Here is a 27,411-nt window from a genome sequence, read left to right as displayed (position 1 = left end):
ACAATGGGGCTGTTTGAGCTGAAAAAAAACCTAACACCTGCAAAAAAGCAGCGTTCAGCTCCTAACGCAGCCCCATTGTTTCCTATGGGGAAACACTTCCTACGTCTGCACCTAACACTCTAACATGTACCCCGAGTCTAAACACCCCTACCCTTACACTTATTAACCCCTAATCTGCCGCCCCCGCTATCGCTGACCCCTGCATTATATTATTAACCCCTAATCTTCCGCTCCGTAAACCGCCGCAACTTACATTATCCCTATGTACCCCTAATCTGCTGCCCCTAACACCGCCGACCCCTATATTATATTTATTAACCCCTAACCTGCCCCCCACAACGTCGCCACCAGCTACTTACAATAATTAACCCCTAATCTGCCGAGCGGACCTGAGCGCTACTATAATAAAGTTATTAACCCCTAATCCGCCTCACTAACCCTATCATAAATAGTATTAACCCCTAATCTGCCCTCCCTAACATCGCCGACACCTAACTTCAATTATTAACCCCTAATCTGACGACCGGAGCTCATCGCTACTATAATAAATGGATTAACCCCTAAAGCTAAGTCTAACCCTAACACTAACACCCCCCTAACTTAAATATAATTTAAATCTAACGAAATTAATTAACTCTTATTAAATAAATTATTCCTATTTAAAGCTAAATACTTACCTGTAAAATACATCCTAATATAGCTACAATATAAATTATAATTATATTGTAGCTATTTTAGGATTAATATTTATTTTACAGGCAACTTGGTAATTATTTTAACCAGGTACAATAGCTATTAAATAGTTAAGAACTATTTAATAGTTACCTAGTTAAAATAATAACAAAATTACCTGTAAAATAAATCCTAACCTAAGTTACAATTAAACCTAACACTATACTATCAATAAATAAATTAAATACAATTGCTACAAATAACTACAATTGCATAAACTAACTAAAGTACCAAAAATAAAAAAGAACTAAGTTACAAAAAATAAAAAAATATTTACAAACATAAGAAAAATATTACAACAATTTTAAACTAATTACACCTACTCTAAGCCCCCTAATAAAATAACAAAGACCCCCAAAATAAAAAAATTCCCTACCCTATTCTAAATTAATAGAGTTAAAAGCTCTTTTACCTTACCAGCCCTGAACAGGGCCCTTTGCGGGGCATGCCCCAAGAAAATCAGCACTTTTGCCTGTAAAAAAAAACATAATTTATGCATACCTGATAAATTCCTTTCTCCTGTAGTGTAGTCAGTCCATGGGTCATCATTACTTATGGGATATTAACTCCTCCCCAACAGGAAGTGCAAGAGGATCACCCAAGCAGAGCTGCTATATAGCTCCTCCCCTCTACGTCACACCCAGTCATTCGACCGAGAACCAAACGAGAAAGGAGAAACTATAGGGTGCAGTGGTGACTGGAGTATAATTTAAAAATTTAGACCTGCCTTAAAAAACAGGGCGGGCCGTGGACTGACTACACTGCAGGAGAAAGGAATTTATCAGGTAAGCATAAATTATGTTTTCTCCTGTTAAGTGTAGTCAGTCCACGGGTCATCATTACTTATGGGATACCAATACCAAAGCTAAGTACACGGATGACGGGAGGGACAGGCAGGATCTCTATACGGAAGGAAACAGTGCCTGAAGAACCTTTCTCCCAAAAGCAGCCTCCGAAGAAGCAAAAGTGTCAAATTTGTAAAATTTGGAAAAAGTATGAAGAGAAGACCAAGTTGCAGCCTTGCAAATCTGTTCAACAGAGGCCTCGTTCTTAAAGGCCCAAGTGGAAGCCACAGCTCTAGTAGAATGAGCTGTAATCCTTTCAGGAGGTTGCTGTCCAGCAGTCTCATAGGCTAAACGTATTATGCTACGAAGCCAAAAGGATAGAGAGGTAGCAGATGCTTTTTGACCTCTCCTCTGTCCAGAATAAACGACAAACAGGGAAGAAGTTTGTCGAAAATCTTTAGTTGCCTGTAAATAAAATTTCAGGGCACGGACTACATCTAGATTGTGCAGAAGTCGTTCCTTCTTTGAAGAAGGGTTAGGACACAATGATGGAACAACAATCTCTTGATTGATATTCTTGTTAGTGACTACCTTAGGCAAGAACCCAGGTTTAGTACGCAGAACTACCTTATCTGAATGAAAAATCAGATACGGAGAATCACAATGTAAGGCTGATAATTCAGAGACTCTACGAGCCGAGGAAATAGCCATTAAAAACAGAACTTTCCAAGATAACAGCTTGATATCAATGGAGTGAAGGGGTTCAAACGGAACACCCTGTAAAACGTTAAGAACTAAGTTTAAGCTCCACGGCGGAGCAACAGATTTAAACACAGGCTTAATCCTGGCCAAAGCCTGACAAAAAGCCTGAACGTCTGGAACTTCTGACAGACGCTTGTGTAAAAGGATGGAAAGAGCTGAGATCTGTCCCTTTAACGAACTAGCAGATAAACCCTTTTCTAAACCTTCTTGTAGAAAAGACAATATCCTAGGAATCCTAACCTTACTCCATGAGTAACCCTTGGATTCGCACCAGTGTAAGTATTTACGCCATATCTTATGGTAAATTTTCCTGGTAACAGGTTTCCTAGCCTGTATTAAGGTATCAATTACTGGCTCCGAAAATCCACGCTTTGATAAAATTAAGCGTTCAATTTCCATGCAGTCAGCTTCAGAGAAATTAGATTTTGATGTTTGAAAGGACCCTGAATTAGAAGGTCCTGTCTCAGAGGCAGAGACCAAGGTGGACAGGATGACATGTCCACTAGATCTGCATACCAGGTCCTGCGTGGCCACGCAGGCGCTATTAGAATCACTGATGCTTTCTCCTGTTTGATCCTGGCAATCAAACGAGGAAGCATCGGGAAGGGTGGAAACACATAAGCCATCCTGAAGGTCCAAGGTGCTGTCAAGGCATCTATCAGTACCGCTCCCGGGTCCCTGGACCTGGACCCGTAACAAGGAAGCTTGGCGTTCCGGCGAGACGCCATGAGATCCATATCTGGTTTGCCCCAACGTCAAAGTATTTGGGCAAAGACCTCCGGATGAAGTTCCCACTCCCCCGGATGAAAAGTCTGGCGACTTAGGAAATCCGCCTCCCAGTTGTCCACTCCTGGAATGTGGATCGCTGACAGGTGGCAAGAGTGAGACTCTGCCCAGCGAATTATCTTTGATACTTCCATCATCGCTAAGGAACTTCTTGTCCCTCCCTGATGGTTGATGTAAGCCACAGTCGTGATGTTGTCCGACTGAAACCTGATAAACCTCAGAGTTGCTAACTGAGGCCAAGCCAGAAGGGCATTGAGAACTGCTCTCAATTCCAGAATGTTTATTGGAAGGAGACTCTCCTCTTGAGTCCATGATCCCTGAGCCTTCAGGGAATTCCAGACAGCGCCCCAACCTAGAAGGCTGGCGTCTGTAGTTACAATTGTCCAGTCTGGCCTGCTGAAGGGCATCCCCCTGGACAGATGTGGCCGAGAAAGCCACCATAGAAGAGAATCTCTGGTCTCCTGATCCAGATTCAGCGTAGGGGACAAATCTGAGTAATCCCCATTCCACTGACTTAGCATGCACAATTGCAGCGGTCTGAGGTGCAGGCGTGCAAAAGGAACTATGTCCATTGCCGCTACCATTAAGCCGATTACCTCCATGCATTGAGCCACTGACGGGTGTTGAATGGAATGAAGGGCACGGCAAGCATTTAGAAGCTTTGTTAACCTGTCCTCTGTCAGGTAAATTTTCATTTCTACAGAATCTATAAGAGTCCCCAAAAAGGGAACTCTTGTGAGTGGTAAGAGAGAACTCTTCTCCTCGTTTACTTTCCACCCATGAGATCTTAGAAATGCCAGTACTAACTCTGTATGAGACTTGGCAGTTTGAAAGCTTGACGCTTGTATCAGAATGTCGTCTAGGTACGGGGCTACCGAAATTCCTCGCGGTCTTAGTACCGCCAGAAGAGAGCCCAGAACTTTTGTAAAGATTCTTGGAGCCGTAGCCAACCCGAAGGGAAGAGCTACAAACTGGTAATGCTTGTCTAGGAAGGCAAACCTTAGATACCGGTAATGTTCTCTGTGAATCGGTATGTGAAGGTAAGCATCCTTTAAATCCACTGTGGTCATGTACTGACCTCTTTGGATCATGGGTAAGATTGTCCGAATAGTTTCCATCTTGAATGATGGAACTCTTAGGAATTTGTTTAGGATCTTTAAATCCAATATTGGTCTGAAGGTTCCCTCTTTTTTGGGAACCACAAACAGATTTGAGTAAAACCCTTGTCCGTGTTCCGACCGCGGAACTGGATGGATCACTCCCATTAGTAAAAGGTCTTGTACACAGCTAGAAACGCCTCTTTCTTTATCTGGTTTGTTGACAACCTTGAAAGGTGAAATCTCCCTTGTGGAGGAGAAGCTTTGAAGTCCAGAAGATATCCCTGAGATATGATCTCCAACGCCCAGGGATCCTGGACATCTCTTGCCCAAGCCTGGGCGAAGAGAGAGAGTCTGCCCCCCACCAGATCCGTTATCGGATCGGGGGCCCTCACTTCATGCTGTCTTAGGGGCAGCAGCAGGCTTTCTGGCCTGCTTGCCCTTGTTCCAGGCCTGGTTAGGTTTCCAGCCTTGTCTGTAGCGAGCAACAGCTCCTTCCTGTTTTGGAGCAGAGGAAGTTGAAGCTGCTCCTGCCTTGAAATTACGAAAGGCACGAAAATTAGACTGTCTAGCCCTGGGTTTGGCTCTGTCTTGAGGCAGGGCATGGCCTTTACCTCCCGTAATATCAGCGATAATTTCTTTCAAACCGGGCCCGAATAAAGTCTGCCCCTTGAAAGGTATGTTAAGTAGTTTCGATTTAGAAGTTACATCAGCTGACCAGGATTTTAGCCACAGCGCTCTGCGTGCCTGAATGGCGAATCCGGAATTCTTAGCCGTAAGTTTAGTTAAATGTACTACGGCATCAGAAATAAATGAATTAGCTAGCTTAAGGGTTTTAAGCTTAAGTGAAATCTCATCTAATGTCGCTGAGTCAAGGGTGTCTTCCAGAGACTCAAACCAAAATGCTGCCGCAGCCGTGACAGGCGCAATGCATGCAAGGGGTTGTAATATAAAACCTTGTTGAACAAACATTTTCTTAAGGTAACCCTCTAACTTTTTATCCATTGGATCTGAAAAGGCACAGCTATCCTCCACCGGGATAGTGGTACGCTTAGCTAAAGTAGAAACTGCTCCCTCCACCTTAGGGACCGTTTGCCATAAGTCCCGTGTGGGGGCGTCTATTGGAAACATTTTTCTGAATATAGGAGGGGGTGAGAAAGGCACACCGGGTCTGTCCCACTCCTTAGTAATAATTTCAGTAAGTCTTTTAGGTATAGGAAAAACGTCAGTACTTGTCGGTACCGCAAAATATTTATCCAACCTACACATTTTCTCTGGGATTGCAACTGTGTTACAATCATTCAGAGCCGCTAACACCTCCCCTAGCAATACACGGAGGTTTTCCAGTTAAACTTAAAATTTGAAATGTCTGAATCCAATTTATTTGGATCAGATCCGTCACCCGCAGAATGAAGCTCTCCGTCCTCATGCTCTGCATATTGTGACGCAGTATCAGACATGGCCCTAGCATTATCAGTATACTCTGTTCTCATCCCAGAGTGATCTCGTTTACCTCTAAGTTCTGGCAATTTAGACAAAACTTCAGTCATAACATTAGCCATGTCTTGTAAAGTGATTTGTAATGGCCGCCCTGATGTACTTGGCGTTACAATATCACACACCTCCTGAGCGGGAGATGCAGGTACTGACACGTGAGGCAAGTTAGTCGGCATAACTTCCCCCTCGTTGTCTGGTGAATGTTGCTTAACATGTACAGATTGACTTTTATTTAAAGTAGCATCAATGCAATTAGTACATAAATTTCTATTGGGCTCCACCTTGGCTTTTGAACATATTGCACAAAGAGTTTCCTCTGTGTCAGACATGTTTAAACAAACTAGCAATTAGACTAGCAAGCTTGGAAATACTTTTCAACAAAATTTACAAGCAATATGTAAAAAACGTTACTGTGCCTTTAAGAAGCACACAAAAACTGTCACAGTTGAATAACAATGAACCGGATTAGTTATATAAACCAAATTTAGCAAAGGATTGCACAGATTAGCAATGGATGATTAACCCTTAATATCAGAAAAAAAACGTATAACAATTGACAATATAAGCGTTTTTATCACAGTCAAGCACAGTCTCACAGGTCTGCTGTGAGTGATTACCTCCCTCAAAACTAGTTTTGAAGACCCCTGAGCTCTGTGGAGACGTCCTGGATCATGCAGGGAGAAAAAGACAGACTGTTACTGAATTTCTGATGCGTAGTAAAAGCGCCAAAATAGGCCCCTCCCACTCACACTACAACAGTGAGGGAAGCTCAGTAAACTGTTTTAATTTAAAACAACGACAGCCATGTGGAAAATAAAGCCCAAAACAATTTTCACCAAGTACCTCAGATAATTAAACGATTTAACATGCCAGTAAACGTTTAAAATCTAATATATGAAATGTCATTAAAAAGCCTGCTGCTAGTCGCTCACACTGCAAGTTAGGCTAAAAGTTATATGCATACAGTATTTTCCCAGTGAAGTGCCATTCCCCAGAAATACTTAAGTGTAAACATATATACATGTCAGCCTGATACCAGTTGCTACTACTGCATTTAAGGCTGTACTTACATTATATCGGTATTACCAGTATTTTCAAAGTCAATTCCATTCCTTAGAAAATAATATACTGCAACATACCTCTTTGCAGGTGAACCTGCCCGCTGTCCCCTGATCTGAAGTTACCTTACTCCTCAGAATGGCCGAGAACAGCAAACAGATCTTAGTTACGTCCGCTAAGATCATATACAAAAACTTAGGTAGATTATTCTTCAAATTCTGCCTGAGAAGGAAACAACACACTCCGGTGTCGTTTAAAATAACAAACTTTTGATTGAAGATATAAAAAACTAAGTTTAATCACCACAGTCCTCTCACACATCCTATCTATTAGTTGGGTGCAAGAGAATGACTGGGTGTGACGTAGAGGGGAGGAGCTATATAGCAGCTCTGCTTGGGTGATCCTCTTGCACTTCCTGTTGGGGAGGAGTTAATATCCCATAAGTAATGATGACCCGTGGACTGACTACACTTAACAGGAGAAAACATACAATACCCCCCCCCAACATTACAACCCACCACCCACATACCCCTAATCTAACCCAAACCCCCCTTAAATAAACCTAACACTAAGCCCCTGAAGATCTTCCTACCTTGTCTTCACCATCCAGGTATCACCGATCCGTCCTGGCATCCGGTGCTGAAGAGGTCCAGAAGAGGCTCCAAAGTCTTCCTCCTATCCGGCAAGAAGAGGACATCCGGACCGGCAAACATCTTCTCCAAGCGGCATCTTCGATCTTCTTCCATCCGGTGCGGAGCGGGTCCATCTTGAAGCAGCCGACGCGGATCCATCCTCTTCTTCCGGCGTCTCCCGACGAATGACGGTTCCTTTAAGGGACGTCATCCAAGATGGCGTCCCTCGAATTCCGATTGGCTGATAGTATTCTATCAGCCAATCGGAATTAAGGTAGGAATATTCTGATTGGCTGATGGAATCAGCCAATCAGAATAAAGTTCAATCCTATTGGCTGATCCAATCAGCCAATCAGATTGAGCTCGCATTCTATTGGCTGATCGGAACAGCCAATAGAATGCGAGCTCAATCTGATTGGCTGATTGGATCAGCCAATCGGATTGAACTTGATTCTGATTGGCTGATTCCATCAGCCAATCAGAATATTCCTACCTTAATTCCGATTGGCTGATAGAATACTATCAGCCAATCGGAATTCGAGGGACGCCATCTTGGATGACGTCCCTTAAAGGAACCGTCATTCGTCGGGAGACGCCGGAAGAAGAGGATGGATCCGCGTCGGCTGCTTCAAGATGGACCCGCTCCGCACCGGATGGAAGAAGATCGAAGATGCCGCTTGGAGAAGATGTTTGCCGGTCCGGATGTCCTCTTCTTGCCGGATAGGAGGAAGACTTTGGAGCCTCTTCTGGACCTCTTCAGCACCGGATGCCAGGACGGATCGGTGATACCTGGATGGTGAAGACAAGGTAGGAAGATCTTCAGGGGCTTAGTGTTAGGTTTATTTAAGGGGGGTTTGGGTTAGATTAGGGTTGTGTGGGTGGTGGGTTGTAATGTTGGGGGTGGGTATTGTATGGTTTTTTTTACAGGCAAAAGAGCTGATTTTCTTGGGGCATGCCCCGCAAAGGGCCCTGTTCAGGGCTGGTAAGGTAAAAGAGCTTTTAAATTTATTAATTTAGAATAGGGTAGGGAATTTTTTTATTTTGGGGGTCTTTGTTATTTTATTAGGGGGCTTAGAGTAGGTGTAATTAGTTTAAAATTGTTGTAATATTTTTCTTATGTTTGTAAATATTTTTTTATTTTTTGTAACTTAGTTCTTTTTTATTTTTTGTACTTTAGTTAGTTTATGTAATTGTAGTTATTTGTAGAAATTGTATTTAATTTATTTATTGATAGTGTAGTGTTAGGTTTTATTGTAGGTAATTGTAGGTATTTTATTTAATTAATTTATTGATAGGGTAGTGTTAGGTTTAATTATAACTTAGGTTAGGACTTATTTTACAGGTAATTTTGTTATTATTTTAACTAGGTAACTATTAAATAGTTCTTAACTATTTAATAGCTATTGTACCTGGTTAAAATAATTACAAAGTTACCTGTAATATAAATATTAATCCTAAAATAGCTACAATGTAATTATAATTTATATTGTAGCTATATTAGGATTTTTTTTACAGGTAAGTATTTAGCTTTAAATAGGAATAATTTATTTAATAAGAGTTAATTAATTTCGTTAGATTAAAAACAGAATTTATGTTTACCTGATAAATTACTTTCTCCAACGGTGTGTCCGGTCCACGGCGTCATCCTTACTTGTGGGATATTCTCCTCCCCAACAGGAAATGGCAAAGAGCCCAGCAAAGCTGGTCACATGATCCCTCCTAGGCTCCGCCTTCCCCAGTCATTCGACCGACGTAAAGGAGGAATATTTGCATAGGAGAAACCATATGATACCGTGGTGACTGTAGTTAAAGAAAATAAATTATCAGACCTGATTAAAAAACCAGGGCGGGCCGTGGACCGGACACACCGTTGGAGAAAGTAATTTATCAGGTAAACATAAATTCTGTTTTCTCCAACATAGGTGTGTCCGGTCCACGGCGTCATCCTTACTTGTGGGAACCAATACCAAAGCTTTAGGACACGGATGAAGGGAGGGAGCAAATCAGGTCACCTAGATGGAAGGCACCACGGCTTGCAAAACCTTTCTCCCAAAAATAGCCTCAGAAGAAGCAAAAGTATCAAACTTGTAAAATTTAGTAAAAGTGTGCAGTGAAGACCAAGTCGCTGCCTTACATATCTGATCAACAGAAGCCTCGTTCTTGAAGGCCCATGTGGAAGCCACAGCCCTAGTGGAATGAGCTGTGATTCTTTCAGGAGGCTGCCGTCCGGCAGTCTCATAAGCCAATCTGATGATGCTTTTAATCCAAAAAGAGAGAGAGGTAGAAGTTGCTTTTTGACCTCTCCTTTTACCAGAATAAACAACAAACAAGGAAGATGTTTGTCTAAAATCCTTTGTAGCATCTAAATAGAATTTTAAAGCACGAACAACATCCAAATTGTGCAACAAACGTTCCTTCTTTGAAACTGGATTCGGACACAAAGAAGGCACGACTATCTCCTGGTTAATGTTTTTGTTAGAAACAACTTTCGGAAGAAAACCAGGTTTAGTACGTAAAACCACCTTATCTGCATGGAACACCAGATAAGGAGGAGAACACTGCAGAGCAGATAATTCTGAAACTCTTCTAGCAGAAGAAATTGCAACCAAAAACAAAACTTTCCAAGATAATAACTTAATATCAACGGAATGTAAGGGTTCAAACGGAACCCCCTGAAGAACTGAAAGAACTAAATTGAGACTCCAAGGAGGAGTCAAAGGTTTGTAAACAGGCTTGATTCTAACCAGAGCCTGAACAAAGGCTTGAACATCTGGCACAGCTGCCAGCTTTTTGTGAAGTAACACAGACAAGGCAGAAATCTGTCCCTTCAAGGAACTAGCAGATAATCCTTTCTCTAAACCTTCTTGAAGAAAGGATAGAATCTTAGGAATTTTTACCTTGTCCCAAGGGAATCCTTTAGATTCACACCAACAGATATATTTTTTCCATATTTTGTGGTAAATTTTTCTAGTTACAGGCTTTCTGGCCTGAACAAGAGTATCAATGACAGAATCTGAGAACCCTCGCTTTGATAAGATCAAGCGTTCAATCTCCAAGCAGTCAGTTGGAGTGAGACCAGATTCGGATGTTCGAACGGACCTTGAACAAGAAGGTCTCGTCTCAAAGGTAGTTTCCATGGTGGAGCCGATGACATATTCACCAGGTCTGCATACCAAGTCCTGCGTGGCCACGCAGGAGCTATCAAGATCACCGATGCTCTCTCCTGATTGATCCTGGCTACCAGCCTGGGGATGAGAGGAAACGGCGGGAATACATAAGCTAGATTGAAGGTCCAAGGTGCTACTAGTGCATCTACTAGAGTCGCCTTGGGATCCCTGGATCTGGACCCGTAGCAAGGAACCTTGAAGTTCTGACGAGAGGCCATCAGATCCATGTCTGGAATGCCCCACAATTGAGTAATTTGGGCAAAGATTTCCGGATGGAGTTCCCACTCCCCCGGATGAAATGTCTGACGACTCAGAAAATCCGCTTCCCAATTTTCCACTCCTGGGATGTGGATTGCAGACAAGTGGCAGGAGTGAGTCTCCGCCCATTGAATGATTTTGGTCACTTCTTCCATCGCCAGGGAACTCCTTGTTCCCCCCTGATGGTTGATGTACGCAACAGTCGTCATGTTGTCTGATTGAAACCGTATGAACTTGGCCTAGCTGAGGCCAAGCCTTGAGAGCATTGAGTATCGCTCTCAGTTCCAGAATATTTATCGGTAGAAGAGATTCTTCCCGAGACCAAAGACCCTGAGCTTTCAGGGGTCCCCAGACCGCGCCCCAGCCCACCAGACTGGCGTCGGTCGTGACAATGACCCACTCTGGTCTGCGGAAGCTCATCCCCTGTGACAGGTTGTCCAGGGACAGCCACCAACGGAGTGAATCTCTGGTCCTCTGATTTACTTGTATCGTCGGAGACAAGTCTGCATAGTCCCCATTCCACTGACTGAGCATGCACAGTTGTAATGGTCTTAGATGAATGCGCGCAAAAGGAACTATGTCCATTGCCGCTACCATCAAACCTATTACTTCCATGCACTGCGCTATGGAAGGAAGAGGAACAGAATGAAGTATTTGACAAGAGTTTAGAAGTTTTGATTTTCTGGCCTCTGTCAGAAAAATCCTCATTTCTAAGGAGTCTATTATTGTTCCCAAGAAGGGAACCTTTGTTGACGGAGATAGAGAACTTTTTTCTACGTTCACTTTCCACCCGTGAGATCTGAGAAAGGCCAGGACAATGTCCGTGTGAGCCTTTGCTTGAGGAAGGGACGACGCTTGAATCAGAATGTCGTCCAAGTAAGGTACTACTGCAATGCCCCTTGGTCTTAGCACCGCTAGAAGGGACCCTAGTACCTTTGTGAAAATCCTTGGAGCAGTGGCTAATCCGAACGGAAGTGCCACAAACTGGTAATGCTTGTCCAGGAATGCGAACCTTAGGAACCGATGATGTTACTTGTGGATAGGAATATGTAGATACGCATCCTTTAAATCCACCGTGGTCATGAATTGACCTTCCTGGATGGAAGGAAGAATTGTTCGAATGGTTTCCATTTTGAACGATGGAACCTTGAGAAACTTGTTTAGGATCTTGAGATCTAAGATAGGTCTGAATGTTCCCTCTTTTTTGGGAACTACGAACAGATTGGAGTAGAACCCCATCCCTTGTTCTCCTAATGGAACAGGATGAATCACTCCCATTTTTAACAGGTCTTCTACACAATGTAAGAATGCCTGTTTTTTTATGTGGTCTGAAGACAATTGAGACCTGTGGAACCTCCCCCTTGGGGGAAGCCCCTTGAATTCCAGAAGATAACCTTGGGAGACTATTTCTAGTGCCCAAGGGTCCAGAACATCTCTTGCCCAAGCCTGAGCGAAGAGAGAGAGTCTGCCCCCCACCAGATCCGGTCCCGGATCGGGGGCCAACATCTCATGCTGTCTTGGTAGCAGTGGCAGGTTTCTTGGCCTGCTTTCCTTTGTTCCAGCCTTGCATTGGTCTCCAGGCTGGCTTGGCTTGAGAAGTATTACCCTCTTGCTTAGAGGACGTAGCACTTGGGGCTGGTCCGTTTCTGCGAAAGGGACGAAAATTAGGTTTATTTTTGGCCTTGAAAGACCTATCCTGAGGAAGGGCATGGCCCTTGCCCCCAGTGATATCAGAGATAATCTCTTTCAAGTCAGGGCCAAACAGCGTTTTCCCCTTGAAAGGAATGTTAAGCAATTTGTTCTTGGAAGACGCATCCGCTGACCAAGATTTTAACCAAAGCGCTCTGCGCGCCACAATAGCAAAACCAGAATTTTTCGCCGCTAACCTAGCCAATTGCAAAGTGGCGTCTAGGGTGAAAGAATTAGCCAATTTGAGAGCACGAATTCTGTCCATAATCTCCTCATAAGAAGAAGAATTATTATTGAGCGCCTTTTCTAGCTCATCGAACCAGAAACACGCGGCTGTAGTGACAGGAACAATGCATGAAATTGGTTGTAGAAGGTAACCTTGCTGAACAAACATCTTTTTAAGCAAACCTTCTAATTTTTTATCCATAGGATCTTTGAAAGCACAACTATCTTCTGTGGGTATAGTGGTGCGTTTGTTTAGAGTAGAAACCGCCCCCTCGACCTTGGGGACTGTCTGCCATAAGTCCTTTCTGGGGTCGACCATAGGAAACAATTTTTTAAATATGGGGGGAGGGACGAAAGGTATACCGGGCCTTTCCCATTCTTTATTTACAATGTCCGCCACCCGCTTGGGTATAGGAAAAGCTTCGGGGGGCCCTGGGACCTCTAGGAACTTGTCCATTTTACATAGTTTCTCTGGAATGACCAAATTCTCACAATCATCCAGAGTGGATAACACCTCCTTAAGCAGAGCGCGGAGATGTTCCAATTTAAATTTAAATGTAATCACATCAGGTTCAGCTTGTTGAGAAATTTTCCCTGAATCTGAAATTTCTCCCTCAGACAAAACCTCCCTGGCCCCCTCAGACTGGTGTAGGGGCACTTCAGAACCAATATCATCAGCGTCCTCATGCTCTTCAGTATTTTCTAAAACAGAGCAGTCGCGCTTTCGCTGATAAGTGGGCATTTTGGCTAAAATGTTTTTGATAGAATTATCCATTACAGCCGTTAATTGTTGCATAGTAAGGAGTATTGGCGCGCTAGATGTACTAGGGGCCTCCTGAGTGGGCAAGACTGGTGTAGACGAAGGAGGGGATGATGCAGTACCATGCTTACTCCCCTCACTTGAGGAATCATCTTGGGCATCATTTTCTCTAAATTTTGTGTCACATAAATCACATCTATTTAAATGAGAAGGAACCTTGGCTTCCCCACATTCAGAACACAGTCTATCTGGTAGTTCAGACATGTTAAACAGGCAAAAACTTGATAACAAAGTACAAAAAACGTTTTAAAATAAACCGTTACTGTCACTTTAAATTTTAAACTGAACACACTTTATTACTGCAATTGCGAAAAAGTATGAAGGAATTGTTCAAAATTCACCAAAATTTCACCACAGTGTCTTAAAGCCTTAAAAGTATTGCCGTTTTTATATTTAACCCCTTTACAGTCCCTGGTATCTGCTTTGCTGAGACCCAACCAAGCCCAAAGGGGAATACGATACCAAATGACACCTTCAGAAAGTCTTTTCTATGTATCAGAGCTCCTCACACATGCATCTGCATGTCATGCTTCTCAAAAACAAGTGCGCAATACAGGCGCGAAAATGAGACTCTGCCTATGATTAGGGAAAGCCCCTAGAGAATAAGGTGACCAATACAGTGCCTGCCGGTTATTTTACAAAATTCCCAAGATTAAAATAATTCCTCAAGGCTATGGAGTATAAAATATGTTTATATATAAATCGATTTAGCCCAGAAAACGTCTACAGTCTTAAAAAGCCCTTGTGAAGCCCTTTTTTTCTTTCTGTAATAAAAATGGCTTACCGGATCCCATAGGGAAAATGACAGCTTCCAGCATTACATCGTCTTGTTAGAATGTGTCATACCTCAAGCAGCAAAAGTCTGCTCACTGTTCCCCCAACTGAAGTTAATTCCTCTCAACAGTCCTGTGTGGAAACAGCCATCGATTTTAGTAACGGTTGCTAAAATCATTTTCCTCTTACAAACAGAAATTTTCATCTCTTTTCTGTTTCAGAGTAAATAGTACATACCAGCACTATTTTAAAATAACAAACTCTTGATTGAATAATAAAAACTACAGTTAAACACTAAAAAACTCTAAGCCATCTCCGTGGAGATGTTGCCTGTACAACGGCAAAGAGAATGACTGGGGAAGGCGGAGCCTAGGAGGGATCATGTGACCAGCTTTGCTGGGCTCTTTGCCATTTCCTGTTGGGGAGGAGAATATCCCACAAGTAAGGATGACGCCGTGGACCGGACACACCTATGTTGGAGAAATTATATTTAACTTAGGGGGGTGTTAGTGTTAGGGTTAGACTTAGCTTTAGGGGTTAATCCATTTATTATAGTAGCGGTGAGCTCCGGTCGTCAGATTAGGGGTTAATAATTGAAGTTAGGTGTCGGCGATGTTAGGGAGGGCAGATTAGGGGTTAATACTATTTATGATAGGGTTAGTGAGGCGGATTAGGGATTAATAACTTTATTATAGTAGCGCTCAGGTCCGCTCGGCAGATTAGGGGTTAATAAGTGTAGGCAGGTGTCGGCGACGTTGAGGGGGGCAGATTAGGGGTTAATAAATATAATATAGGGGTCGGCGGTGTTAGGGGCAGCAGATTAGGGGTACATAAGGATAACGTAGGTGGCGGCGCTTTGCGGTCGGCAGATTAGGGGTTAATTATTGTAAGTAGCTGGCGGCGACGTTGAGGGGGGCAGGTTAGGGGTTAATAAATATAATACAGGGGTCGGCGGTGTTAGGGGCAGCAGATTAGGGGTACATAGGGATAACGTAGGTTGCGGTCGGCAGATTAAGGGTTAAAAAAATGTAATCGAGTTGCGGCGATGTGGGGGGACCTCGGTTTAGGGGTGCATAGGTAGTTTATGGGTGTTAGTGTACTTTAGGGTACAGTAGTTAAGAGCTTTATGAACCGGCGTTAGCCCAGAAAGCTCTTAACTCCTGCTATTTTCCTGCGGCTGGAGTTTTGTCGTTAGAGCTCTAACGCTCACTTCAGAAACGACTCTAAATACCGGCGTTAGGAAGATCCCATTGAAAAACATAATTTATGCTTACCTGATAAATTCCTTTCTTCTGTAGTGTGATCAGTCCACAGGTCATCATTACTTCTGGGATATTAACTGCTCCCCTACAGGAAGTGCAAGAGGATTCACCCAGCAGAGCTGCATATAGCTCCTCCCCTCTACGTCACTCCCAGTCATTCGACCAAGGACCAACGAGAAAGGAAAAGCCAAGGGTGAAGTGGTGACTGGAGTATAAATTAAAAAATATTTACCTGCCTTAAAAACAGGGCGGGCCGTGGACTGATCACACTACAGAAGAAAGGAATTTATCAGGTAAGCATAAATTATGTTTTCTTCTGTTAAGTGTGATCAGTCCACGGGTCATCATTATTTCTGGGATACCAATACCAAAGCAAAAGTACACGGATGACGGGAGGGATAGGCAGACTCTTTATACAGAAGGAACCACTGCCTGAAGAACCTTTCTCCCAAAAATAGCCTCCGATGAAGCAAAGGTGTCAAATTTGTAAAATTTGGAAAAAGTATGAAGCGAAGACCAAGTTGCAGCCTTGCAAATCTGTTCAACAGAGGCCTCATTCTTGAAGGCCCAAGTGGAAGCCACAGCTCTAGTAGAATGAGCTGTAATTCTTTCAGGGGGCTGCTGTCCAGCAGTCTCATAAGCTAAACGAATTATGCTACGAAGCCAAAAAGAAAGAGAGGTAGCGGAAGCTTTTTGACCTCTCCTCTGCCCAGAGTAAATGACAAACAGAGAAGACGTTTGTCGGAATTCCTTAGTTGCCTGCAAGTAAAATTTTAGAGCCCGGACTACATCCAGGTTGTGCAGTAGACGTTCCTTCTTTGAAGAAGGATTTGGGCATAAAGAAGGAACAACAATCTCTTGATTGAAATCAAATCAAATAAGGAGAATCACAATGTAAGGCTGATAATTCAGAGACTCTTCGAGCCGAGGAAATAGCCATTAAAAATAGAACTTTCCAAGATAACAACTTTATATCAATGGAATGAAGGGGTTCAAACGGAACGCCCTGTAAAACATTAAGAACAAGGTTTAAACTCCATGGTGGAGCAACAGTTTTAAACACAGGCTTAATCCTGGCCAAAGCCTGACAAAAAGCCTGGACGTCAGGAACTTCTGACAGACGTTTGTGTAACAGAATGGACAGAGCTGAGATCTGTCCCTTTAATGAACTAGCAGATAAACCCTTTTCTAAACCTTCTTGTAGAAAAGACAATATCCTAGGAATCCTAACCTTACTCCAAGAGTAACCTTTGGATTCACACCAATGTAGGTATTTACGCCATATCTTATGGTAAATCTTTCTGGTAACAGGTTTCCTAGCCTGTATTAAGGTACTAATAACTGACTCAGAAAACCCACGTCTTGATAAAATCAAGCGTTCAATTTCCAAGCAGTCAGCTTCAGAGAAGTTAGATTTTGATGTTTGAAGGGACCCTGTATCAGAAGGTCCTGTTTCAGAGGTAGAGACCAAGGCGGACAGGATGACATGTCCACCAGGTCTGCATACCAAGTCCTGCGTGGCCACGCAGGTGCTATTAGAATCACTGATGCTCTCTCTTGTTTGATTCTGGCTATCAATCGAGGAAGCAACGGGAAGGGTGGAAACACGTAAGCCATCCTGAAGTCCCAAGGTGCTGTCAGAGCATCTATCAGGACTGCTCCTGGATCCCTGGATCTGGACCCGTAACGAGGAAGCTTGGCGTTCTGTCGAGACGCCATGAGATCTATCTCTGGTTTGCCCCAACGTCGAAGTATTTGGGCAAAGACCTCCGGATGAAGTTCCCACTCCCCCGGATGAAAAGTCTGACGACTTAAGAAATCCGCCTCCCAGTTCTCCACTCCCGGGATGTGGATTGCTGACAGGTGGCAAGAGTGAGACTCTGCCCAGCGAATTATCTTTGATACTTCCATCATAGCTAGGGAGCTTCTTGTCCCTCCCTGATGGTTGATGTAAGCTACAGTCGTGATGTTGTCCGACTGAAACCTGATGAACCCCCGAGTTGTCAACTGGGGCCAAGCCAGGAGGGCATTGAGAACTGCTCTCAATTCCAGAATGTTTATTGGCAGGAGACTCTCCTCCTGACTCCATAGTCCCTGAGCCTTCAGGGAATTCCAGACGGCACCCCAACCTAGAAGGCTGGCGTCTGTTGTTACAATTGTCCAGTCTGGTCTGCTGAATGGCATCCCCCTGGACAGGTGTGGCCGAGAAAGCCACCATAGAAGAGAATTTCTGGTCTCTTGATCCAGATTCAGAGAAGGGGATAAGTCTGAGTAATCCCCATTCCACTGACCTAGCATGCACAGTTGCAGTGGTCTGAGGTGTAAGCGTGCAAAGGGTACTATGTCCATTGCCGCTACCATTAAGCCGATTACCTCCATACATTGAGCCACTGACGGGTGTTGAATGGAATGAAGAGTGCGGCAAGCACTTTGAAGTCTTGTTAGCCTGTCCTCTGTCAGGTAAATCTTCATTTCTACAGAATCTATAAGAGTCCCCAGGAAGGGAACTCTTGTGAGTGGAACGAGTGAACTTTTCTTTTCGTTCACCTTCCATCCATGTGACCTTAGAAATGCCAGCACTAACTCTGTATGAGATTTGGCAGTTTGAAAGCTTGAAGCTTGTATCAGAATGTCGTCTAGGTATGGAGCTACCGAGATTCCCCGCGGTCTTAGTACCGCCAGAAGAGCACCCAGAACCTTTGTGAAGATTCTTGGCGCTGTAGCCAATCCGAATGGAAGAGCCACAAACTGGTAATGCCTGTCTAGGAAGGCAAACCTTAGGTACCGGTAATGATCTTTGTGAATCGGTATGTGCAGGTAAGCATCTTTTAAATCTACAGTGGTCATGTACTGACCCTCTTGGATCATAGGTAAAATTGTCCGAATAGTCTCCATCTTGAACGATGGAACTCTTAGGAATTTGTTTAGGATCTTTAAGTCCAGGATTGGTCTGAAAGTTCCCTCTTTTTTGGGAACCACAAACAGATTTGAGTAAAACCCCTGTCCCTGTTCCGATCGTGGAACTGGATGGATTACTCCCATTAACAAGAGCTCTTGTACGCAGCGTAGAAAAGCCTCTTTCTTTGTCTGGATTGTTGACAATCTTGACAGATGAAATCTCTCTCTTGGAGGAGAGTATTTGAAGTCCAGAAGGTATCCCTGAGATATTATCTCTAGCGCCCAGGGATCCTGAACATCTCTTGCCCAAGCCTGGGCGAAGAGAGAAAGCCTGCCCCCCACTAGATCCGATCCCGGATCGGGGGCCCTCAATTCATGCTGTTTTGGGGGCAGCAGCAGGTTTCCTAGTCTGCTTGCCCTTGTTCCAGGACTGGTTAGGTTTCCAGCCTTGTCTGTAGCGAGCAACAGCTCCTTCCTGTTTTGGTGCAGAGGAAGTTGATGCTGCTCCTGCTTTGAAATTACGAAAGGAACGAAAATTAGACTGTCTAGTCTTGGCTTTGGCTTTGTCCTGAGGCAGGGCATGGCCTTTACCTCCTGTAATGTCAGCGATAATCTCTTTCAACCCGGGCCCGAATAAGGTCTGCCCTTTGAAAGGTATATTAAGCAATTTAGACTTAGAAGTAACATCAGCTGACCAGGATTTTAGCCACAGCGCCCTGCGTGCCTGAATGGCGAATCCTGAATTCTTCGCCGTAAGTTTAGTAAGATGTACTACGGCCTCCGAAATGAATGAATTAGCTAGTTTAAGGACTCTAAGCCTGTCCGTAATGTCGTCCAGAATAGCTAAACCAATGTTCTCTTCCAGAGACTCAATCCAGAATGCCGCTGCAGCCGTGATCGGCGCAATGCATGCAAGGGGTTGCAATATAAAACCTTGTTGAACAAACATTTTCTTAAGGTAACCCTCTAACTTTTTATCCATTGGATCTGAAAAAGCACAGCTATCCTCCACCGGGATAGTGGTACGCTTAGCTAAAGTAGAAACTGCTCCCTCCACCTTAGGGACCGTTTGCCATAAGTCCCTTGTGGTGGCGTCTATTGGAAACATTTTTCTAAATATCGGAGGGGGTGAGAACGGCACACCGGGTCTATCCCACTCCTTAGTAACAATTTCAGTAAGTCTCTTAGGTATAGGAAAAACCTCAGTACTCGTCGGTACCGCAAAATATTTATCCAACCTACACATTTTCTCTGGTATTGCAACTGTGTTACAATCATTCAGAGCCGCTAAAACCTCCCCTAGTAATACACGGAGGTTTTCCAGTTTAAATTTAAAATTTGAAATATCTGAATCCAGTCTGTTTGGATCAGAACCGTCACCCACAGAATGAAGTTCTCCGTCCTCATGTTCTGCCACCTGTGACGCAGTGTCTGACATGGCCCTAATATTATCAGCGCACTCTGTTCTCACCCCAGAGTGATCACGCTTACCTCTTAGTTCTGGTAATTTAGCCAAAACTTCAGTCATAACAGTAGCCATATCCTGTAATGTGATTTGTAATGGCCGCCCAGCTGTACTCGGCGCTACAATATCACGCACCTCCCTCTGAGCGGGAGATGTAGGTACTGACACGTGAGGCGAGTTAGTCGGCATAACTCTCCCCTCGTTGTTTGGTGAAATTTGTTCAATTTGTACAGATTGATTTTTATTTAAAGTAGCATCAATACAGTTAGTACATAAATTTCTATTGGGCTCCACTTTGGCATTGCAACAAATGACACAGGTATCATCTTCTGAATCAGACATGTTTAACACACTAGCAAATAAACTTGCAACTTGGAAATACAATTCAAATAGAATAATATTAAAACGTACTGTGCCTTTAAGAAGCACAGAAGATCTATGACAGTTAAAAATTAATAAATTGAAACAGTTATAGCCTCAATCCTTGGAAACAACACAACTTTAGCAAAGGTTTAATCCCATTAGCAAAGATAACAATTTCTGAAAGCAGGAAACAAATTACAGAATAAACGTTTTTATCTCAGTCAAACTATAATTCTCACAGCTCTGCTGAGAGAAATTACCTCCCTCAAAATAAGTTTTGAAGACCCCTGAGCTCTGTAATGAACCGGATCATGCAGGGAATACAATGAGTTGCTGACTGAAATATTTGATGCATAGTAAAAGCGCCCCTCCCCCACACACACAGCAGTGAGGGAGAACAGAAACTGACAGAAAAAACAGATTTAAGCAACTGCCAAGTGGAAAAATAGTGCCCAAACATTTATTCACTCAGTACCTCAGTAAATGAAAACGATTTTACATTCCAGCAAAAACGTTAAACATAATCTCTAGTTATTAAACAGCTTTATGTCTTTCTTACAGTGTAATTCTAGTGAAGTACCATTCTCCCAGAATACTGAAGTGTAAAGTATACATACATGACATTATATCGGTATGGCAGGATTTTCTCATCAATTCCATTGTCAGAAAATAAAAACTGCTACATACCTCTATGCAGATTCATCTGCCCGCTGTCCCCTGATCTGAAGTTTACCTCACTCCTCAGATGGCCGAGAACAGCAATATGATCTTAACTACTCCGGCTAAAATCATAGCAAAACTCTGGTAGATTCTTCCTCAAACTCTGCCAGAGAGGTAATAACACACTCCGGTGCTATTTTAAAATAACAAACTTTTGATTGAAGATATAAAACTAAGTATAATCACCATAGTCCTCTCACACGACCTATCTAGTTGCTGGGTGCAAGAGAATGACTGGGAGTGACGTAGAGGGGAGGAGCTATATGCAGCTCTGCTGGGTGAATCCTCTTGCACTTCCTGTAGGGGAGCAGTTAATATCCCAGAAGTAATGATGACCCGTGGACTGATCACACTTAACAGAAGAAAGATAGGATACGCAATTGACGTAAGGGGATCTGCGGTATGGAAAAGTCGCGGCTGAAAAGTGAGCGTTAGACCCTTTAATCACTGACTCCAAATACCGGCGGTAGCCTAAAACCAGCGTTAGGAGCCTCTAACGCTGGTTTTCACGGCTAACGCCGAACTCTAAATCTAGGCCATTAGGTTTTCTCCATAGAAATAGATTTTTTTTTATGTAAATATGTGCCACATGGCTACTTTCTATTTTCCATGAAGATCTTAGTGTAAGAATTTATGACAGCAGTGGACAAAAAGTTTTTTGGATTTTTGGTAAATTCCAATAGGAAATCTGATCAGAGGGATAAGAAAGTCCACATGACATTTGCATGTTTCAGACAGAGCATGTTGCTTTATGACACTTTTACATTCACATCTCTGATTACATTTACCTTGTTCTTTTGGTATCCTTTGTTGAAAAGAATAAGTATATATCCTACGCTACTGGGAGCTAGCTGGTGATTGATGCTATACAGAGTTATCTCGTCATTAGCTCACTAGATGTGCTCAGCTAGCAATGCTGCTCTGGAGCTGAATTTAACTATGTTAAACGCAGTTATATACATGCAACCATGCAATAAAAATGCTCTAACAAATTAGAACATTTTCTTTTTTGCATTTTTATAGCTTCTTCTTGTCAGGCTTGCCAATCTCCACCAGCGGATCTGTAGGTATTGTCAGCCAGCGAGCAACAGATATCTAGGTATCAGATCACAAACATGCACTTTCTGTTACAGTACAACGTCCCTTTAAGCCTATAATAAAGTGAATATGAACATGCTAGTAATGTCAAGTGTAATATTTACGTTTCTGTATTCCATTGCCTTTCCTTACCTGTGTTAGCAGCTTCTCTTTGTCATATAAATACCAGAACCAGGACAACTTACTAAAGTACTCACCTGGGTACCTTTATTACTGTATTCAATAACTAGATTCTGAGTAAAACGCAGTTTCCTTTCTCCAGTCTCAGAGTGTAGAAGCTGAACCCCAGGCAGCATCTGTTCAGCCGGCAGACGCTGATATGTCAGCAATTCCAGTGTCGTACAGAATGAGACTTTTACCTAAACACACAGATCACACATCATATTCACTTCTGCTCCTTAATATATTTAGAAGCTAAATCATTGGCTATAGAAAGCCTCTTTACTGCGGGATTCCCATAGCATAACTATTAATAGGTTATGTTACAATAAGATAGAAATTACTTCCCACATTTATGCAATGATAACGTTATAACTGGGAACAACAATACAAACTTTATTTGCTTAGTAGATTTAGTTACACCCAGTTGTAATGTTTACAGAGGAATACAAATATATTATATTCCTGGTGTGTTTATTGTGTAGATAGGATAGTATTGCTGTAAAGAAGCAAGATGAAAACAGTGAAAATCTAAAAAAAAAAAAAATAGATTTAAACCTTTAAAGAGGCAACAAAGTCAAAATGACACTTTTTTGTAAGAGACTCATTTTAATGATATTGATTATAATTTACTTAGCTCTCTTGGTATTTTTTTTGTTGAAAAGCATACCTAGGTAGGCTCAGCTGTGCACTACTGGGAGCTAGCTGCTGATTAGTGATTATACAAGAATGTCTCTCATTACTGGATCACCAGGTGTGTTCAGCTAGTTACCAGTAGTGCATTGCTGCGCATGAACTCACTTAAACTACATCACTTTTTTGCATGTGTTAAACATATAGCTAGGAGTTGATTCCAATTCTTTCTAAAAATAATTTTCTACAGAAAATCGTCATTAAAGTCTGGAGGGATTTTTGTAGATAAATCAGTTACGTTTCTAATAAAGGATTGGAATCAAAAGCATTTTTCTTTTTCCATTTTTATGTCCCTTTAAAGGGACACTAAAGTCAACATTTTTCTTTCATGTTTCAGATAGAACATACAATTTTAAACAACTATCCAATTGACATGTTATCTAATTTGCTTTGTTCTCTTGGTATACTTTGTTGAAGGAGCAGTAATGCACTGCAGAAAGCTAGCTGAAAGCCAATGAGAAGAGGCATATTTGTGCAGCAATCAATCAGCAGCTTCTCAGCCTACCTAGGTAGAATTCAACAAATTAAAGAGAATGAAACAAATGAAATATAAATATATTGGAAAGTTATTTAAAATTGGGTGCTCTATCTGAATCATGAAAGAAACATTTTTGGGTTTTATGTCCCTTTAATGATATATCAAGTTCAAGTTACTCAGGGGGAATTACTGATTTTGCCCCTGGATTTAAAAATCCTTTACTGGCAGCTGTATCTGAGGCAATGGCGGCTATCCCACCTGAAAGTAAGCGCAAGTCCAAACATTTAGAGTCAGACTCTTCCTCTAGAGGTGTTACTCCAGGCCAACGGCTATAGATTCTGAGGTGGAATCCTCTTGGTCTGATGAAGAGGTGTCTTCTGAGGCCTCAGCATCAGACTCAGACAAAGACACTAAGGATTCAACTTTTTAATTTAAGATGAAACACTTGCGTTCCATATTAAAGGAGGTTTTAAAGACGTTAGGTGTTCAGGATTCTAAGCCAGTGTTTTTCAACCAGTGTGCCGTGAGAGATCCTCAGGTGTGCCACGGCAGATTGACAACAGTGTGATATATTTTTTAAACTTTGCTTGTTTTTTACTCCCAGTGCAGGGGTAGTTTGTAGGAGGCATGGCATAACAGCACAATACATACAGTATGTGTGTGTTTGTGTGTATGTGTATATATATATATATATATATATATATATATATATGCTGTATTAGGCTACAATGTGTGATTTTTTTTAAATTTTGGGATGGTGGTGTGCCACAGGATTTTTTAATGTAAAAAAGTGTGCCACGGCAAAAAAAAGGTTAAAAATCACTGTTCTAAGCCATCTGAGGAAACCCCTCTTCAGAATCTGGATATTATTTTTAGACCTAAGACAAAAGCCCCAAATACATTTCCAGTGCCTACATTAGTTTCTGAAATAATTGCTAATGAATGTCTGAAAAGAGCAAATTCCTTAATTTGTGATATGGTGATTCAAATAATCCACATTAATGCGAAGAATATAGCTGTAGCTGTCTTGTACCGAAGGGCTCTAAGTCCAGGTTGCTCACACTTGTTTTCAAAGGAAAAACGCTGTTCGGTCCTGCTTGGACAGTCACGGGAGGAAAGGGAGCTTTCTTTCCTCAGGATGGGAAGGCTAGACCTAAGGGGAAATCTGAAAGCAGATTTTGTTCCTTTCTATTAGATCCATTCTTCCTCTGGTGTTTCAGGGTCAGTTCTTGACAACACCAGATCTGAAGGATGCGTACTTGCACATACCAATTCCCCAGGATCATCACAGATTTCTAAAGAATCATAACTAGTTTTTAACCTTACCATTTGGTCTAGCAACTAACTGCTCCTCGCATTTTCACCAAGCTTTTTTAGGAGCTCACCTTTTGGTGATCAGAACTCAAGGAGTGTCAGTAGCCCCATACTTGGACGATATCTTGGTTCAAGCTCCATCTTTACCTTAAGCTTCTCTTCTTACGGATAAACTACTGTGGTTCCTTTGGCAAAATAGATGGAAAGTCAATGTAGCCTAGAGCTCATTATACCCAGCACAACAGCTTTGTTTTTTGCGAGTCATCATAGACTTAGCGGTAATAAAACTGTTTCTCAGATACCAGCGCATACGCAAACTACAGAGGCTGTCAGAGGCTGCAGTCTACCCGTAGCTCAGTTCATGGAGGTTATAAATAATGCAATAAATGCTTTTAATAAGTGACTTTTCAGGGAAGGTTCCCCTTTATCAGACCAGGTCTGGGAGAAAACGGTTTTGGGCTCCTCAGAGCAACCGCAATCTCCCAGAGCTTTGGTTTCCTTTGTTTTAATCTGTCAACCTGACCTTGAAAGAGCTGGTCTCTGGCCGACTTATCCCTCTCCTGCAGGCCTGGCTCCTGGAACTACCGACCAGCCGCTGCATCCAGCACCCTCAAAAGTGTCCACTTAATACTTGTTAGGATTTGCTAAGTTATTATAGAAAACACTACTACAACAGCTTACTGCCAATGTAGGACCACTGAGTGAATACGGAACCTGCTAGCAGCAGAAAGGAGAGTAATTCATAAGCGAAAGCAACTTCAACAGTAGTGAAAGAGTTAATTACTGCAGGTGCTTTGATTCACTCACACAAGCAGTGTAACATAAAGTTTATGCAGCAAGCTTAAACAAACACACCAACAATCACACAACACTTTGTTATCTGAATGAACTAATCAAGCTGAGAGCATTATATAATCCATAATTTGAAAATTAATGTTAGTTATATCCAAACTTGTTCAATGAAAGCATAAGAAGCTGTAATGGTCACTTGAAACAGATAAAGTTGAAGTTATACAAACAGTCATTTGCGAACAGATATGAGGGTAAACTGTGACTAAGACCAATGTATGCTTAGGAAGTCTGTTTATGAAAGAATGGTAGCAATATATATCTTTTGTCACAGTTGTTTGTATACAAGTTAGTAAGTAGAGAAAATAGATTAATGCATATTTGTCATCTGTAGCATATATGATTCCCCAGCAGGTGTGCATTACACAGATAATATGGCAAGCTTGCAGATAAATGGAGTTGCAGTAGTACACACAGTTCGTATAATGCAAAATATACAGACCAGTATTACAGGAGATGGCAATGAGCAGAGTAATACTGTTACCAGACCACAAACAGTCCCAGCGGTACCACAGCGTGCCTGAGTCAGAGCCGCGGCGGGAGAATGTCGGGCGTGACGTCACACGCTGCAGGGAGTAACTTCAATACAGGAGAGACACAGAGGTCTCTGACTGAAATAAATTGTGAAAATCTCCAGGCACAAAAGAGCACAAGCAGGTAGATTCAAGCAGGCAGAAACTCAGGGTGAGTTTAGAGAGCAATGTAATGAAATACAAGTTGTATAAACGGCAAGGTCTCTTCAGAAGCAGCTTGTCACTGAGCAACAAATTACCAAGCAATGAGTTCTGTTGGGAGGTGCCTTAAATAGGGCTAGTGAGTTCACTTTCTTAAAGGTATAGCATAAACAGAGATGAATCCCTGACAGGACACCCCCCCCAAGGAGCCGCTCCGCGGATCAAGGACCAGGACGATCAGGATTTCTACGATGAAACAAGGAGACAAGACGGGGAGCAGAGACATGAGTGGAAGGTTCCCAAGAGTCCTCCTCCGGACCAAACCCTTTCCAACTGACAAGATATTGAAGTTGACTATGATGGTAACGAGAGTCTAAGATGGACTCAATTTCATACTCCATGCCATCAGTAACTGAGGGATCCACCGTGTCATTCTGAGTTGTGTCTCTCATTGTACAGTACGGTTTCAAGAGTGAAACGTGGAATGTGGGATGTATCTTCAGAGAATCTGGTAGCTGAAGTGTTACAGCATTAACATTTACAACCTTTTGTATTGGATAAGGCCTTAAATATAGAGAAGCAAGTTTTTTAGAAGGAACTTGTAACCTCAAATGTTTAGTGCTTAACCAGACTTTGTCGCCAATCTTGTAATCTGGGGGCTTGGATCTACGTAGATCATAGTGGTGTTTCTGAACAGCCTGAGCTTCTTGTAAGACTTGTTTCAATGTTGTGAAATTAGTGGCAATGGTGTTAACAAGATCGTTGACTATAGGTATATCGGAATTGTTAATCTGATTTGGGTAATATGAAGGATGAAATCCATAGCTGATATAAAATGGTGTCATTTTAGTTGACAAATTTACAGCATTATTATGAGCAAATTCAGCAGTAGCAAGTAGAGAATGCCAGTTATCTTGTTGTTGAGTGCAGTAGCAACAAAGATACTGTTCTAATGTTTGATTTGTCCTTTCTGTTTGACCATTCGTTTGTGGATGATAGGCGGTACTCAAACGTTTGGAAATATTGAGAGAGGAGCACAGTTGATTCCAAAACCTTGAAGTGAATTGCGTACCTCTATCTGTGGTAATTGACCCAGGTAAACCATGTAATTTCACAATGTGATTCAGAAAAAGTGAGGCAGTTTCTGATGCTGTA

General features: G+C 42.4%; 1 protein-coding gene across 1 annotated transcript in view; it reads right to left on the bottom strand.

Annotated features, from left to right (window-relative positions):
- Positions 1 to 27,411, bottom strand: part of DLEC1 (DLEC1 cilia and flagella associated protein) — a 275,413-nt gene that overhangs the window by 21,861 nt on the left and 226,141 nt on the right. The window contains 1 exon segment of the mRNA XM_053715663.1: positions 22,287 to 22,448. Coding sequence (XP_053571638.1) covers positions 22,287 to 22,448 — 162 coding nt within the window.

This window comes from Bombina bombina, chromosome 5 (assembly GCF_027579735.1).
Source record: "Bombina bombina isolate aBomBom1 chromosome 5, aBomBom1.pri, whole genome shotgun sequence".
NCBI classification, from domain to species: domain Eukaryota; kingdom Metazoa; phylum Chordata; class Amphibia; order Anura; family Bombinatoridae; genus Bombina; species Bombina bombina.
Note: the sequence above shows the minus strand (reverse complement) of the source record. Positions and strands in the feature narration are given on the sequence as shown.